General features: G+C 36.6%; 1 protein-coding gene across 2 annotated transcripts in view; it reads left to right on the top strand.

The window, feature by feature from the left end:
* The window catches only part of Hipk (Homeodomain interacting protein kinase), a 105,556-nt gene that overhangs the window by 48,098 nt on the left and 41,899 nt on the right, over positions 1 to 15,559 (top strand). Inside the window, exon 15 of one of the 2 annotated variants that reach the window (XM_071586109.1) lies at positions 1,841 to 1,957. The exons of the other annotated variant lie outside the window; for it this stretch is intronic. Coding sequence (XP_071442210.1) covers positions 1,841 to 1,957 — 117 coding nt within the window. The remainder of the gene's footprint in view (positions 1 to 1,840; positions 1,958 to 15,559) is intronic. 2 annotated transcript variants of the gene reach the window in all.

Raw genomic sequence — 15,559 nt, 5'->3', positions numbered from 1 at the left:
TGGCAGTCATTGGGAGGAAGCTGTAGGCAGGGTTTACATTCACTTAGGTTATGTAATCATGCATGCTCATGGAGGGAAATTTACGATGGTGATTGGAACACAAGGGTTTGCAAAGAGAGAAGGTAGTTAGGTAGGGACTATAGTTTTATAGCAATAAATAACCATGGGGAGAAAGTAATGGAGCTCTGGAGGAGACAGTGTAATAATAACTACCACAATTAGGAGGTATCTGTGGAAAATGCAGAGTAACTAAGAGAGATAACTTATATAATTGTTAAACGCAGATTTAGGAGAAGCATGATTAATTTGCAGATTTCATTTGCCCAACAATGAAAGACTGAGATTTTCAGTTAAAAAATGATTTTATTTTTCTACATAGCTCCCTTAACTTCAACACACTTGGTCCAACGTTTCTCCAACTTAAGTATTCCTTCCCTGAAGGGAGAGTCTGGAAGGCTTTGAAAATATCCATCTACCACCCTCTTAACTTCTTCATTGGATGTGAATCACTTCCCTGGAACAAATATCTTCAAGTTTGGGAACAGATGGAAGTCTGAGGGTGCTACATATATCAGGAGAATAGGGGGATGGCAAAAGAAATCGTACCCCAGTAGTCTCATAGTTTTCTCATTGCCAACGCACTTAGGTGAGCAGGTGGGTTGACCAGGTGAAAGATGATTTTCTTCTTCTTCAAGCGTGGTATCTTGCAAATTTTGGCATCCAGATGGTCAATAAGGTTAGAGTAATATTCGCCTGTGATTGTTCGGCTTTCGACTGCTGTTTCGTTTCTGGCCTGTTGATGGCTAGCTAGATAGGGAAAGCATCAAAGGAAATGAAATGAATCTGTGGAAGTAGGTAATATCCCAGCAGAACTGCCTAAGAGTTTGCAAAAGGCTCCCTGGCTCCATAACTAAGGAGTTTTTTTGCTTATTACCAGGGAGAAAAAGTGCTTCAAATGACAAAGTCCACGCCACGCCATTTGTTAAAAATCTATTTAAGTTTTGTCAGCTTAAACATTGCCCATGATAAATAAGGAAGAGCATAATCCCTATGTCAGAAGTAAGATTCCTACTTTTCTCTTGTGGCATATCTTATAAATGAATTATAGAAAGTATGTCTTCCAAACAGTGGAACCAATGAATGTCCTGAGCTTATCCCAGAGAGCACAATAAGTACTGTGGCATGATTTAATGCTCAAATATGGAATCACTAGTACAGAGCTGAATAAATGGGGGCTCTCATCTGTAAGTGATAATAGAAGAGGATGTGAGAGGATACACCCAAGGAAGAGAATTATCCATTCAACCTCTAGAAATGGTCTGGAGAATAGCCGTCCAAAGTGGGGCGCATTCTAGGTACTGGAGAAAAACAGTTGGGAGATAGATGATGTTTCAATTTCTGCTCTGTAAATGTCAATTGCTGTGTATCCTTGGGGCAGGGCAGAGAATGAATGCATGTCAAATTTCACCAATTCATGCCTTCTGTTAGACTTTTCATATTTTATTTCAAGATAATTGACAAATGTGCTTGCATTGTGTGCATTTATTTAGATCCTGGATAGTTCAAAGTCCAAATTTGTGGTCCCTTGATTTTGAAATAATGAGGTTTTTTTGTGCTGATGTACCTTTTCTTCTCCAAATTCAAGTTTTTTACAGCTCTTCTCAGTTCTTAGAGTTTTAGCATAAAGTTTCAAGTTGCTTTTTTTCTCTAAGTTTACCCTGTAGGTTCTGGTCATTGAATAAATGATTGCATTCATTTAGAACCTAGCTGAAGGGTCTCTTGGTTTTTTACAAAGTGAGTCTTACTTTTTCATACTGAGTAGTCGAATTATTTTTTGTAGCTGTAAAGATAAAAACTGCTGTGCGTGCCATGGATCTGAGATGGGTGTGTCTTGTACCATCAGTTCCAACTGCCCCTCTGTCCTGACCATTGAGTCACAGGACGAAGCTTATCGCAGGTATAATTTGTTGATTTAATTCATTGGTTCTCAGTATGCTTTATAAAGCAGCACTTCTCATTTCATTGGAAGGCTTTTATCTTCACATCCACCAGTCTTACTAACCACCTAGAATTGGGAGCATTCATGACTAATATCCTGTTCTAGTTCTCACATTTGCAGTGTATTTATGTTTAACCATTTTCCTAACAGCAAGGGGCTAATTTTTATGAAATATATGCCTTTGCTTTTTAAGTGTATGTGATTTCTGCATATTATTAGAGGCTATTGTATGTTCCGTTTAAAAATTAAATTGAATGTTGCTTAATGTTTCCCAGTTTCTTACTCCCATGGGGCTCAAAGGCATATTCACCAGCAATATTCTTTGATTTCACTCTTTAGAAAATTATTTTTTGCTTTTTTTAGGGTGTGACCTATGGACAATATTTATCCATTATTTTAGGGAGATACAAAGGAAAATGAAAAAGAATTAAGGTTGGATGGGGAGTGTAAAGAAGTCGAGACCTTTATTTTTTATGAATAAGTTACAAAAAATTGAAAAATCTGCCGATTGCTTAAAATATGTGGTTAAAGGGAAGTGGCGAAAAAATTTTCAGGCATATGAAGTTGAAATAGGAATTCAGGATACATGATAGTTTCAAAATATTTCTTTCTATTTTTTTATAGACATAGGGAATTCTACAATATACATGTATGTACATGGATACTCATACAATTGTATGCCTATTGTTTTACAAGTTAAAAATCTATTCTATGCTTCCTTCCATCATTTAAAATGCAGCCATAGTTAGCATATTTTGCCAGGTTATTCATCTTGGTGTACTAGATTTGTGGAATTATTTTCTAAGAATAAACTTATTTGGCCATTTTTCATTAGACCTCTTGTGAGTGTGACCTTATTTAATATTAAATTGATAAATTGAAATAAAATGTAGAACTTTGTATTCTGCAAAATTTGATCATATGTATGACCCAGAGTTTATCATGTTGCGACATAATATCACATCATCTCAGGAAAAGCACATCTTGACATCTTCAGGTGATGCCAAGACCTGGCAAAACTCAGGTGGTACACGCTAAAAAGAAAAAAAAAACGAGGAAGGGCAGTAGAAGCCTGAATGAAGCAGTAAGACAAAAGAGAAAAATGGCCATGTTGATATCTTTGATTGCTCAGAGGTGAGGTGAAATTGTATTTACCTATAGCCGTGAGGAAAACAAATCTAAGAGCCCTGGATTGCCCCAAGTTGAATGGTGGTGGTCTAGTCTTGGACTCCTCTGCCTTTGTACAATCATGTAGTGGTTCACGGTGCACTCCATCGACCAATTCCCCCGTGTCCTCCTGGACTCTGCCTTGTGGAGTAGCATGAAATGCTCTTCTTCATCGTAGGCATTTGCTGGAGAGGTTGATGCATAACAGCCACAAGCACTGCAGTTTCATGTCACTCTTCCTTGCTCTTGGAAAACTGATGTTTCTCCATTCAGATACAAGGTTGTCATGTTTAATCATTGGGCATCAGAGAGGCCCCCGTGTCAGGGTTACCTTTACCTTACAAGGAAGGCCAAAGTTGATTCCCAAGGCGTCCTGAAGAACTGCTGCACCAAACAAAGGATTGCAAAATTTTTCTGTTACACTCATCCTCTCATATACCCACCGGTCATGCTGTGCTCTTCATTTAACATCCTGATCTCTCTCCCTTACGTTGAGGTCCATCTCATTGCTGGCATAGAATCTCCTCCGATCCCCCTGCACTCTTCCCACATACAGTCACTGTGTCCATGAGTACCTTTCACTACCCCTCACTCCACATGCAAGCAATTTGCTGAAGTCCACTTCTGACCCCAATTTTAAGACTTGACCAACTTCAGGATGATTTAAGAGGGAATTTGATGGAAAGGAAACACACTGATTTGAGTTTTTCAACTTTAATTTCCTGAATTACATAATTATTGGTTAACAGTTGTAATTTGTATGCCCAGCTGTCCCTCGCAAACTGTGCTTATTAGGAAGGGTAAAAGATTTCTCATTTCCATCCAGAATCTGAAAACTCAGCCTTTTTTCATGTTAAAATCTTGTGAAATGTATTGGATGTGAGTGTGTGAATCAGGATATTTACCCTATAGATGAAAAATTAAATGGAATATTAAGTGATGAAAATCATGTAATAAGTCATCTTAGTTATGGAAAAATTGTATCATATGTAGTGATGAGTCTAACTAATTTTGTTTGAATCTGAATACCAAACCATAATTATATGTTATCGAATCCTTATTTTTTCATCAAATTCTAAATCCTTAGCTGTGGAAACTTGCTTAATGAGTGCCTTGCACAGTGAGTAATTTGCATAACGAGCACAAATATCGGTCCCGAAAACAACTCACTGAATGAGTGACTTTTTGCATTACGAGTGACGAGGAGAGGAGAATTCCTGGATTCATTGCGTGCTGTTCCTCTAGCATCTTAGCATCGCTAGTAATCACACATTTTTCCAAACTTGTGTTCAAACATATTATTAGTTATTTTTGTGCATAGTTTTAAAAATGACCCCAAAGGAAAATATGTTAAAAGAAAGCCATAAGAGAATGTAGATAACAATAGAAATGAAAAGTAAAATCATTGAAAATTGAGATAAAGGTGTGAACATGTCTGATGTAGCACCTACATCAACAATTAGCATTTTCTTCAAGAACATGGACAAGAGATAATCCAGATAAAGAGAGTGACAAGAGTATCTACGCAATGGTACTCCCAATGATGTTAAAAGGTTGCTTATCATGCACAAAAATGAAAAGCAATTGCAATGTGACACCATAAACATGGGTATATTTTTGAGAAGAGGAAAATGATTTTTGCTGACGTAATTAATAAGAGGTCATGATCATCAATGGCTGAACAAGTATTTAAGGGGAGCTGTGTGCTGTTCAAGAAGTTAATGAGACAAATCGTCATCCACGGCATGGTGAGGCAGAGGTGAAGCAGCAAGCTCTGAGTCAAAGGCAGCAGGGAACTTGGTCGGTGACTAAAAAATTCCCTTAGATTCTGAGGGTTACCTGCCACAATGTGTTTTTAATTGTGACGAGACGGGTCTCTTCTAGAAGAATATACTGAAGCGAACCTATATTTCTACAGTCAACAGCTAAAGAGAATGCATTGGCTGACCATAAGGCAATGAAAGGACGTCTCACGCTGCTATTTGCACCAATGAAAGTAACCCATTTGCAAATCAAATAATTGCTTGTTTATCCTTCAGAAACTCCACAAGTCTGCAAGAAGTGTTAAGACCAAAACAGCTGGCTAAATGAGATGTGGAGGTAATGGGAAACTGTTGCATTGTATAAGATGCATTGTCTTATTAAGGCAGTTGCGATGCATGCCATAAATTTATTTAAAGATCTTTCTGAGTTGCATTTAGGTGCATATCATGAAGAATGAACTTTATTTTGATTCTTTTTTACTTTTACAAATTGAGTTTGCATTCCTGGTTGCTTCTTACCGCAACAGAAGATGAAGATAATTTGCAATACTAAACAATGTATGTATAAATTTTTAAAATAAAGTTTGCTTTTTGCCTAGCTTAGTTTTTTTCAGCATGGAAATGCATTCTAGTATTTTACATTCATTTGTGTGCAACAAGTTGCTTCACTAAATGAGTGTGTAGCATTATGAGAAAGATCGTGGTATGGATAATGTGTGTGTTATGTGGTTCCACTGTATTACCATTCAGTTTTTATCTTAGTTACTATGGCTACTATTTGTTAATCACCATGAATTCTGTGAGTCAAACAATTTTTGACTGAATCCAATGACGAATCAGAAAGATAGTAAACTCTTGATTATCTGTGTGCGGGTTATTTGTTGTGTGAATTATCTGTGCTTTTCCCTTTCCAGTACTTTGAAATGTCAATAAAGTTACAGTCATAAAAATAATAAAATACTTAAAAACTTTGATTTACTTTTTCAATTTTCAAGTATGAAATATCTTTCTTAAAAGGCCTCAATTTCACAAAATCATATGTTTTCATAGTGTTTAAGGTTTCAATGTAAACATGTTTGTACTATCCATGCTGTCCCATAATCGTTTTCCTCGCATTCATTAGCCCAGAGAATTTCATGTTCTCCTTCAAGGGGAGCAGGTGCACAGCTTTACTCAATGCAACTAATAACCTCATTAACAATGTGCAGTGCATTATTTTAATCGTTATATCATTTGATTAATGTCCATTAGCGGTCCTTTTTTGAAATTCATCCTTTCCTAGTCATTTGTTGTTTCCTAGGTACGTGGTTGGTTTAGCTTTCGGAGGAAAACGCGCTCTGCTATTCACTTGATCAGATTGTTCTGTGTTCTTGTAAATCTACAGATCCATTCTATTATAAAGATGGCTGAAGAACTGAAAAATATGTACTTTCTATTATTATAAAACTCGAATAAATCACACAGAATGAAAAAGGAGTCTCCATGCATATATCCCCTTATATCTCGACCATATTTTCCACACACGTATTTTGATCATTGATGCTTCATCAAGCATCCATTAGCATGGATTATCGAGAGTTTACTGTATTATATTTTATCCAATCTTCATATTTGTCATCAAATACTAAACCCTTCTGATACCAATCAGTTTTCTATAGCACTTACTTTGAATTCCATTTGTTAATCTCTTACCATGAATTCTGTTAGTTAAATCTTTTATTTAAAATTAAATTATAAATGTATAAATAGTTTGAGGTATGTATGCGTCTAAAGGCTATGAGTCAAAAGAACCAAAAGAAATCAAAGTGGAGTTGGATGAAGTTCATGGCACATCTGCTCCTGTGTCTGTGACCCTTTACAATTGGCTGAGTTTAAATTTGGCTGTACGTTCAGAAATGGTGAACATTGTCCTTGAGGTACAGTGGAAGTGACTTCCTCTTATATTATTGGCAAAATCCAGCATATGGTTTTGAGTGATCAGCAAATCACAGTTCGTGATATAGCTGCAGACAGAGGCTTATCACAGGATAGATACAGTGCTTTCAATTTTACACGAAAAATTGGGTGTGAAAAAATCTTGGCCAGATAGGTGCTGCATCAGCTCTCAGTGGAGAATAAACACAATTTTGTTGTTGATTCAGAGCCTGCTTTGTTGCAATTTTGTCACAATCCCAAAAAGTTTCTGCATCAATACATTACTGTGGATGAGGGAACAATAAGCTCTTATGCTCCATAGACAAAGGAACAGTGAAAACAGTGGGTGTCTAAAGGTGATCCGGCTCTGAGGAAGTCTAAGAGAGTGAAATTGTCCGATAAGGTGATGGCCGCAATGTTATGGGATAAATCCAGAATAACCTACTTCATTTACATTTAAGAAGGTCAAATGATAAATGGAGCATATTATGCGTCATTGTTGAGCAAAGAAATAGGGAAGAAATGTCCTCATGTGGCAAAGAAATGTAATCCCTTCTATCAAGACAATTCATGGATGCACGCTTTATCAACATTCGCATTATTACAACATCTACCGATTCATCTGACTCCAGTGACTTTTTATTTGTTTCAAAACTGGAATATATGGCTCGGTGGAAAAATGTTCACGTTGAACAAAGGGGTCATCACAAACACAGATGCATATTTTGAGGACCTTCCAAAATCCTACTTTTTGAATGGTTCAAAAAAAGTTGGAAAAGTGAATTAAGGTAGAAGATTATTTGATATTATTACTTTTTGATCCATCAGCTGAGATGACGAAGGAATTATTTAGTGGCATGGGAAAGTACCTAAATTTGCCATTTTCTTTACAAGATTTTTCAATATAAGAATGTCTGCAAGATTTTTCAGTGTCAGAATGAGAGAGTGGGCATTGTTTAAAATCTGAAGCAATTCAATTTCTTACTTTAGAATGCCCAGAATATTAATTTATTTGGTAATTTGAGGAATGACATAATTATTAAACTTGCCCTTTTTGATAGTTCTGGTTTTCACAGTATTTCGGTATTTGATATGCAAAATTCTTTTGGAATCCAGAGATGCCGTCCTCCTCAGACATCAAGGATGTCAAAATTTTCCAATAGTAAAAGTATTCACCATTGGCTTTGACCCTCTTTCCTTAGTGATTTTTCATTGATAAACCTAGGATTCACTCAGTAAAATATATTTTCTAGCAAAGTTCTTCAGTGCAAGCCTTATTTGTCTGCATTGTAGATCTGATGTGAATGTATTTCATTTATAAATGCAGTTATTCATGAAAATATCCACTGCAGCATGACTATCAGCACTCCTAATTTCACCAAACACATGTATGCCACAAATATTATGCCTCCCCCTGAACCAATTCAACCAATTACTACTTTGAGTGAATTTCTCTGCGTGCAAGTATTTGTTAAGTTTTTTGCTCTTATCTTGTGTGTCTCATACCAAGTGGTAATTTTGCATGTATGCCTATTGGATGGCTTCTTTCTGTCTTTCATCTTTTGGTAATCTTAAAGTCTCTGAGCTTGCCTCTTAGTGTTTTATTAATTTCAATTAAATGTAAAGGCAAATAGTTTGATTTTTAGCCTTCTTCTTCAGATCAGATCTACATCTACATAATACCCCGCAAGCCGCCGCAAGGGCGTGTGGTGTTAGGTCACCAACCGTAAAAAGGAAAAATACCACATGCAAAAAAACAACACGGAAAATTACACCCACAGCAGCGCACACACTCATGCAAAAATCCCTTCATCCAATACTCATGCAAACACATATACCGCAAAACAACTAAAAAACTGATGAACAGAACACGAATGAGGTCATTCGGAAAGAATGGGTTATGATAACAAAACACACAAGGATAATCGAAGAGCATGCATTTAAGTAGAACTAATTATTTTTTAGACGCTGAGGGTGGCAAGTGGAATTTTTGCTATCTATAACCCTGCAGGGATATATATATAACCCTCCAGATAGTTTATGTAGTGATGCCAAGTTTGGAAATTATATCCCCAGTAGAAATATGTGCGTCCAATTTTTCCTGAATCTTCTCCTTAATCCATTTGTCTGATGCAGTGCAATTTTCAAAACTGGCTTTAGTTTTTCTTCCAGAAGACCCCATTATCATTAGGTGTGCCTATTTGCTGAATCATGAAATGATACGGAAATAAGTAACCTTTTATGTCAAATATTTGTTTTCTTTCTATGAAGGATTCAGTTTCTAGATGAGAATATTAATTGTTTTGTATAACAACAGTTAAGTCAATATTTAAAATGTATATATGACTAGAATATTGAAATATGCGGGGTGCAGTGTGTGCGGCTGGGCAAAATTCAATTTGATTTATACCACATATAGAGGTTGCCATTGGTGCCCAAATAAGCTTGACATATCTACTGAACAGTTGTAACCTCCAAATGGTCGCAATGCTCAGAACAAGGGCAGAGTATAACCGAAGAGCCGCAATTATTGAAAGTGTATGCGCAGGCCGCTCGGCGACAGAAATTATTTGGCACCTGGGATGAATGGTATGCGACAATGTATAATGTCATCACAAAGTATAATAATACAGAAAAGTTAAATAATGGTTTTGCAACATCAGCAAGGAAAACTCACTCGAAAGAGCACGTTGTCAGGATGCCTGATGCCATTCAATGGACTCATCTGCAGAGCTCATATTAGAGGATCCAGGGAAATCAGTCTGAAAATTGTCATCAGTTGTCAGTGTGAGTCGTAAGACTCTGCGTCGAATCATTGAGGAGGACCTTAGCTACAAGTTTTACACGGTTAAAATGAGACAGTTGCTTCCTGAAGCCGCCAGGGCAAAGCGAGTTGACCATTGCAACCTGCTTTTGTGATCCTTAAAAAACCATACTGCTTGATGAATCAGATTTTTTTCTGATGATGATGAACTTTTCACTATGGATGTTAAATGCAATTGTAGGAACGACTACCGGCTCACCCCGGACCCTGAAGATGTCCCCATTGTTTCCAGGACAAAATTTCCTGCAACTGCTAATGTACTAGGAGTTTTGTCCAGTGATGTCATGTTATTTCTTAACCCTCTTAGTGCGGCGGCTTTTTCTTTATTTATTCATAATTTTTTCTACATGTCTTTTTGATTCTTTCTCATATTTAAATATGGTAGTTTTATGGAAAAATGTTTAAAAAAAATATTAGTATTGTGTCTAAAAATCGAAATATTATTGCTAAAAAAATACTCTTCAAACTTATACTACTGCAGTAATTACATTTATTTTGCAGATGATGTAAATGTATAACATCATTATTAACTACAATATTTTATTTTAAAATAAAAAACTGCATATGGATATCTAAACAAATAACTTCATAATGTTTTTTTTCCTAAGGTGATACATTTTCTTAAATTACCATTCGCACTTCTCACTAGTACCCCTGGAATCCCCACCGCTCTAAGAGGGTTAAACAAAAGGGAAAGGCTACAGGGCTGCATTTCTTTAACAAAGGGGAAAATATCAACCAAGAAGTTAATTTGCATGATCTGACAAATGTGTTGAAGCTTAGTATGGAAGCTGCGGCATGTGGAAGGCCATGCGTTTTCCAGCAGGATGGTGCACCAGGTCATAAATATCCAGTGTGTTAAAAATAAGTTATTTTAATTAGAAGTAATAATCATTGAAAACAGTCCAAGTGTTGTGTGTACGTGAACATTGGATTCAAACAAAATGAAGCAAGTGTAAATATTATCCCTGAGTATGACCTCTTGGGAATCGTCTGCTGATTTAATGAAGGGATGTTATTGGAGCGCAGCGAATTGTCAGATCCCTGGAATGAGCTGTTTTGAAGGAACAGTGTTGTTCTGTGAAATTCTGCATGAAACTCAGCAAATCCTTCAGAGGAGATTTACAGTTGATTGACAATTATGGTGAGGATGTTATGAAATGTACTGCGTGTTACAAGTAGTTAAGCTGGTTGTAAGAGGGGAGGAAAATAGTGGAAGATGACATGCATTTCAGAAGACCATCAACGTCAACTGATGACCCTCACATCGAGAAAGTGAACCATCTTGTTCGTGCCAGTAGACATTTGACTGTCACGGAATTAGCAGAGTGTGGCATCTTGATTGGTTCATGCAATGAATTTCTGAGTGAAAAATTGAGGGTGCATCGAGTTGCCTCCAAATTCGTGCCTCGCCTGATGGCAACAGACCAGAAACAACGTTGAGTTCAAGTCTGTCGGGAACTGTTTGACCAAGCTGAAGAGGTTGAAATCTTCATGTCCAGGATTATGACAGGTGATGAGTCATGGATTTATGGATATGACATCAGAAAAATAGTGCAATTTTCACAATGGACTGGTGGAACATCCCCCACCCATTAAAAGTTGAACAACTTCACTCGAATGTCAAGGTGATGTAGACTATTTTTTTGATGCAATGGGCGTCATAAATACCTACCTAAAGGCGAGGCTGCCAACGGAGGAATTATTATTTAACCTGGGGGTTATGAAATGGCTACGAGAGAGGGTCAGGCGTAAACGGCCCAAACTTTGGAGGAGTGGCAAGTGGTTTTGTCTCCACGATAACGAGTCAGCTCATTCACCTCTCAGAACTTGTAGATCAGGTTCGCTGTGCTTCCCCACCCACCCTGCTTCTCACCAGACCTGGCCCCATATCACTTTCTCTTGTTCCCCAATCTAAAAACCTCGCTGAAAGGGAAAAGATTTTCCACTATTCCAGACATAAGGAAAAATTCAACAGAGGAACTTATGATCATTCTGGGAGAAGCATTCCAGGACATTTTTTAATTAGTAGAATCACCTTTAGGATAAGTGCACATATATTTGCTGGGGAGGAGACTACTTTGAAGGGGACGCTGACCAATAATTTTTTAGTGAAGTAATTTTTTTGTTATAAAAAGGTTTGGGAAATTTTTGACAGACTTTTTATTTTCTTATTTTAGACAAATGTCTGACTGGTTACCGTGTTTCAGAATCTAATTGTGACTTTTTCATTATTGTATTCAGTTAAGTAGGTCTGCAATTCTAAATGTTTCCATCATGAGAATCAACTTGTTCAAAAGTTTTTATTTTCCCTCAATAAAATGATTTTTACCTTGTCTTTCCAATTTCAAGCAGGTTAAAATGCACTCCCCCTGGTAATGTAGGAAAACTTAACTTATGAGAATCTAAGCTACCTCGCCGTTTGACAAATGCATATAGCTATGCAACTTCAAAATTTTTTGAAGATGATGAAATTATATTTATTTGAATGTGGTTTTGATTTTTTAAAGCAAGTCTTTATACTTTGTAATATTCAGGAGCTCCTCACTGTTATGTGTTGTGTTGAGGCAGTGCAAATGATCCCAGTGGTCAATCACCAGTTCTTTCCTTTTTCACACTTCATTGTGTTTAGGTCAAAGTCATTTTTATTCGTTATATTTTCAAGTAATGTGCAAAGTGAAAGTATTTGTCAGATGTCATTACAATGCATATATTATGTAATTAACTCCTAGTCGTAATATGTATTCATTTCAAAGCGCAAATCTTTTCCTGTCTGACAGAGATTATGAGTTCAAGCACTTCACATTTCTATCACTAGTGGCACTTCATACTGCTTGCCATTTTTCAATTCTACCCTGAAATAGTTCATATTACTGCTCTCACCCATTATTTTTACATGTTTATGCAGGATTTGAAGTCAAAAAAGTTTTTACAAAGATTGGTGTACATGAGAAAGGGTTGTAGAATGTGAATTTTTTTTAAATATAGTACTTATTAAGTAAATAGTGGGAAAACTGAAAATGAAATCATGCAAATACAGGGTTCAACATGCTTGGAAAAATAGGAAATTGAATGGGACATGGTCAAAATGTTGTAAATTGTGGGAAAAAGTAAATTCTGATTAGACAAATATGAGTTTCTGTGTATAGGTAGATGCGTGTACAATGCATTATATTTGCAATTTTCCCAGTAGGATTTTATTCACATTAAATTTCAAGGATGTGTTACTGCTAGGATCTCTTACATGCCTTCAAGTTTGATAATAAGTCTCATGCCCATCATTTTCAGTTATTTGACTCTTGTTTCAGATTGATTGGACATTTTTCCTTTATCTTGAATAACTATGATTAGTACAATTTTTAAAGAGTTATTGTTTTTCCAGATTTTTTCAATGGTACACATAATAATAATGCATGGTAAAGGCAAGAATTGGAGAAATTCAGATAAATGCTTACAAAGTGAGAGAGTTGTTCCTGCTAGAATTCTGACCACTTTTGTGTGCCCAAAAATTCTTAGAGCTTACACAGAGAGGCATCCCAGGAAGGGAGGATATTAGAGATTTGTGGACAAAATTCACATAAGTACATAGCATTTAGCTCATCTTAATTAACAGTTTGCGTTAAACATCAGAGCATATAGCAAGGGGGTCTCAATTTATTGGATGACCATGTATCTCCTGGTTGAAATAGACATCTAAAAATATACCCAGGAATCTTGAATGCTGATCATATTCCAGACTATGTTTTGTCATAATATTTTTATTATATCATTATTATGTATGAATTTTATTACTTAAAAATTTATTATTTTAAAATTTTGGTGTATGTAAAAAAATGATTGTGATTATTTTTGCATTTATGCCAAAGCAGTTAACCACACCACATAGTGCTAGTTCTGAAGAGCTTGTCAACTTTAAGGTACTAAATTGTTAAAGGATTCACCAGATAACTATATTAGTATTATTGGCATAAAAAGTTACTTGAAGACCATTGACAGAGGTAAGGTACTGAGGCCAAACATTGATGTAACAGGAACAATGCTGGTGTCAAAATAGATTCCTGTGGTACTCCATTGATTGTTTGTTACCATTGGATAAAGAAGGCAGGCAGGTTGTGTTTAACTGCAACTTTACAGCATCTAACGTATATGTGTGATGCAATCTAATAAAAAGCTGGTCCTCTCATATCTGTTTAGTTAATTCTGTGAGATTATAATCTGATAATATCTAATCCTTGTGGGTAGTAAATTATGGTGGTAAGTTTACAGCTCTGACTTTGTGCTTGGTGGACAGTTACGTTTATTTGTAGTTGTTTGGCATAGTGCTACAGTCTTTGTTGTGAAAACTGTTCTTATTCCAGACGCATCCCACTTGGGAAAACATTCAGTCTCAGTATATGCTGATAGGGCTTACTTGAACCAAGGCCATTCCTTGCGACCTCCATCTACCCAATAAAAGATCCCTTCCATTGTTATAGAATTGCAAATTGCAAATCTCAACTACGCTAGGACCACATTTGAGAGGGGCTAGTTTTGTGTGGCTTTACATATTTGAACAAAACCTAGTGATACTGAAAACTGCCTCACCAATTATATGGATAAAGCCATTTTCAGGTATGCTGCAATGTTACCGAGAGTTCCCACTTCTTCCTGATCATTTTGTTGTTATGATTATTGCTTATGCATGTAGAAATATTCAAGTCTCCAGCAAATACCACTGTTTACAATGACAGCCAGAGGCTTAGGTGGGGAATTGCCACATGGTAGTCATACCTTAGACCACCAGATGGGCTCCTGTGACGATGTTAGGTCGTGTATGGAGGCAGGGAGACCCTATATATATACATATATATATATATATGTATGGAAATATATATATATATATATATATGTATGGAAATATATACATATATGTGTGTGTGTGTGTGTATGTATATGTGTATATAAATCTATTCCTATTTTTTCAATGCGGACTCAGACCACAATTTAGTTGTTATGAAATGTAACGTGCGTTTCAAAAAGATAAGGCAGGGGCGGCGAGTTAGAAAATGGAATGTAGAAGCATTAAATGGGCTGAAAAGGAAGGAATACAAACAGGCGGTAGAGAAAATCATGGAGGATGGTAAAGGCCTTAGTACTATCGAAGAAAAATGGGAAATGATCAAGAAAGGATTGTCTAAAACCGCAAAAGACACTATTGGAACCGTAAACGCTAAAAGGACTAGGAAACCATGGATCACGGATAAGATGATTACAAAGATGGATGAGCGGCGAAAATGGAAGAATATAAATACAGAATTAGGCAAAATGAAGTACAAAGAATTGAACAATAAATTGAGGCGGGCAACAAATAAAGCAAAAGAAGCCTGGTGGAAGACGCAGTGCGAGGATATGGAGAGTCTCCAGAGGAAGGGTGAAATCGATGCCCTGTACAGCAAAGTTAAATCGTTATCGGGAAGTAAGAAAGGAAGAGCTATGCTAACAGTTAGAGATAAGGCGGGTAAGGTAATAGTTGACGCAGGAAAGATCCAAGAGAGATGGAAGGAGTATATAGAAGAACTGTATAGTAAAGAACTCAGACCAACAAAGTTAGACATTGAAAAAGAAAATGACGTAGAGGAAGACAGCTTAGGTCCAGGCATACTAGACAATGAGATAGAAAGGGCATTAAGGGAGATGAAACTAAATAAGGCCGTGGGGGTAGATAACATTCCCGTGGAACTTTTAAAATTCTTAGGAAAATGTGGGAGGAAGAGGCTATATGGGCTGATCCGTAGCATTTATGAGGAGGGAATCTGGCCGGAAGACTTTGTGAGATCAGTTTTAGTTCCTATTCTGAAAAAGGTAAAGGCCACGTCATGTGAGGACTATAGGACAATTAGTTTGATATCCCAC

This window comes from Hetaerina americana, unplaced genomic scaffold (genome assembly GCF_022747635.1).
Source record: "Hetaerina americana unplaced genomic scaffold, ioHetAmer1.1.p SCAF_20, whole genome shotgun sequence".
Lineage (NCBI taxonomy): Eukaryota > Metazoa > Arthropoda > Insecta > Odonata > Calopterygidae > Hetaerina > Hetaerina americana.
Note: the sequence above shows the minus strand (reverse complement) of the source record. Positions and strands in the feature narration are given on the sequence as shown.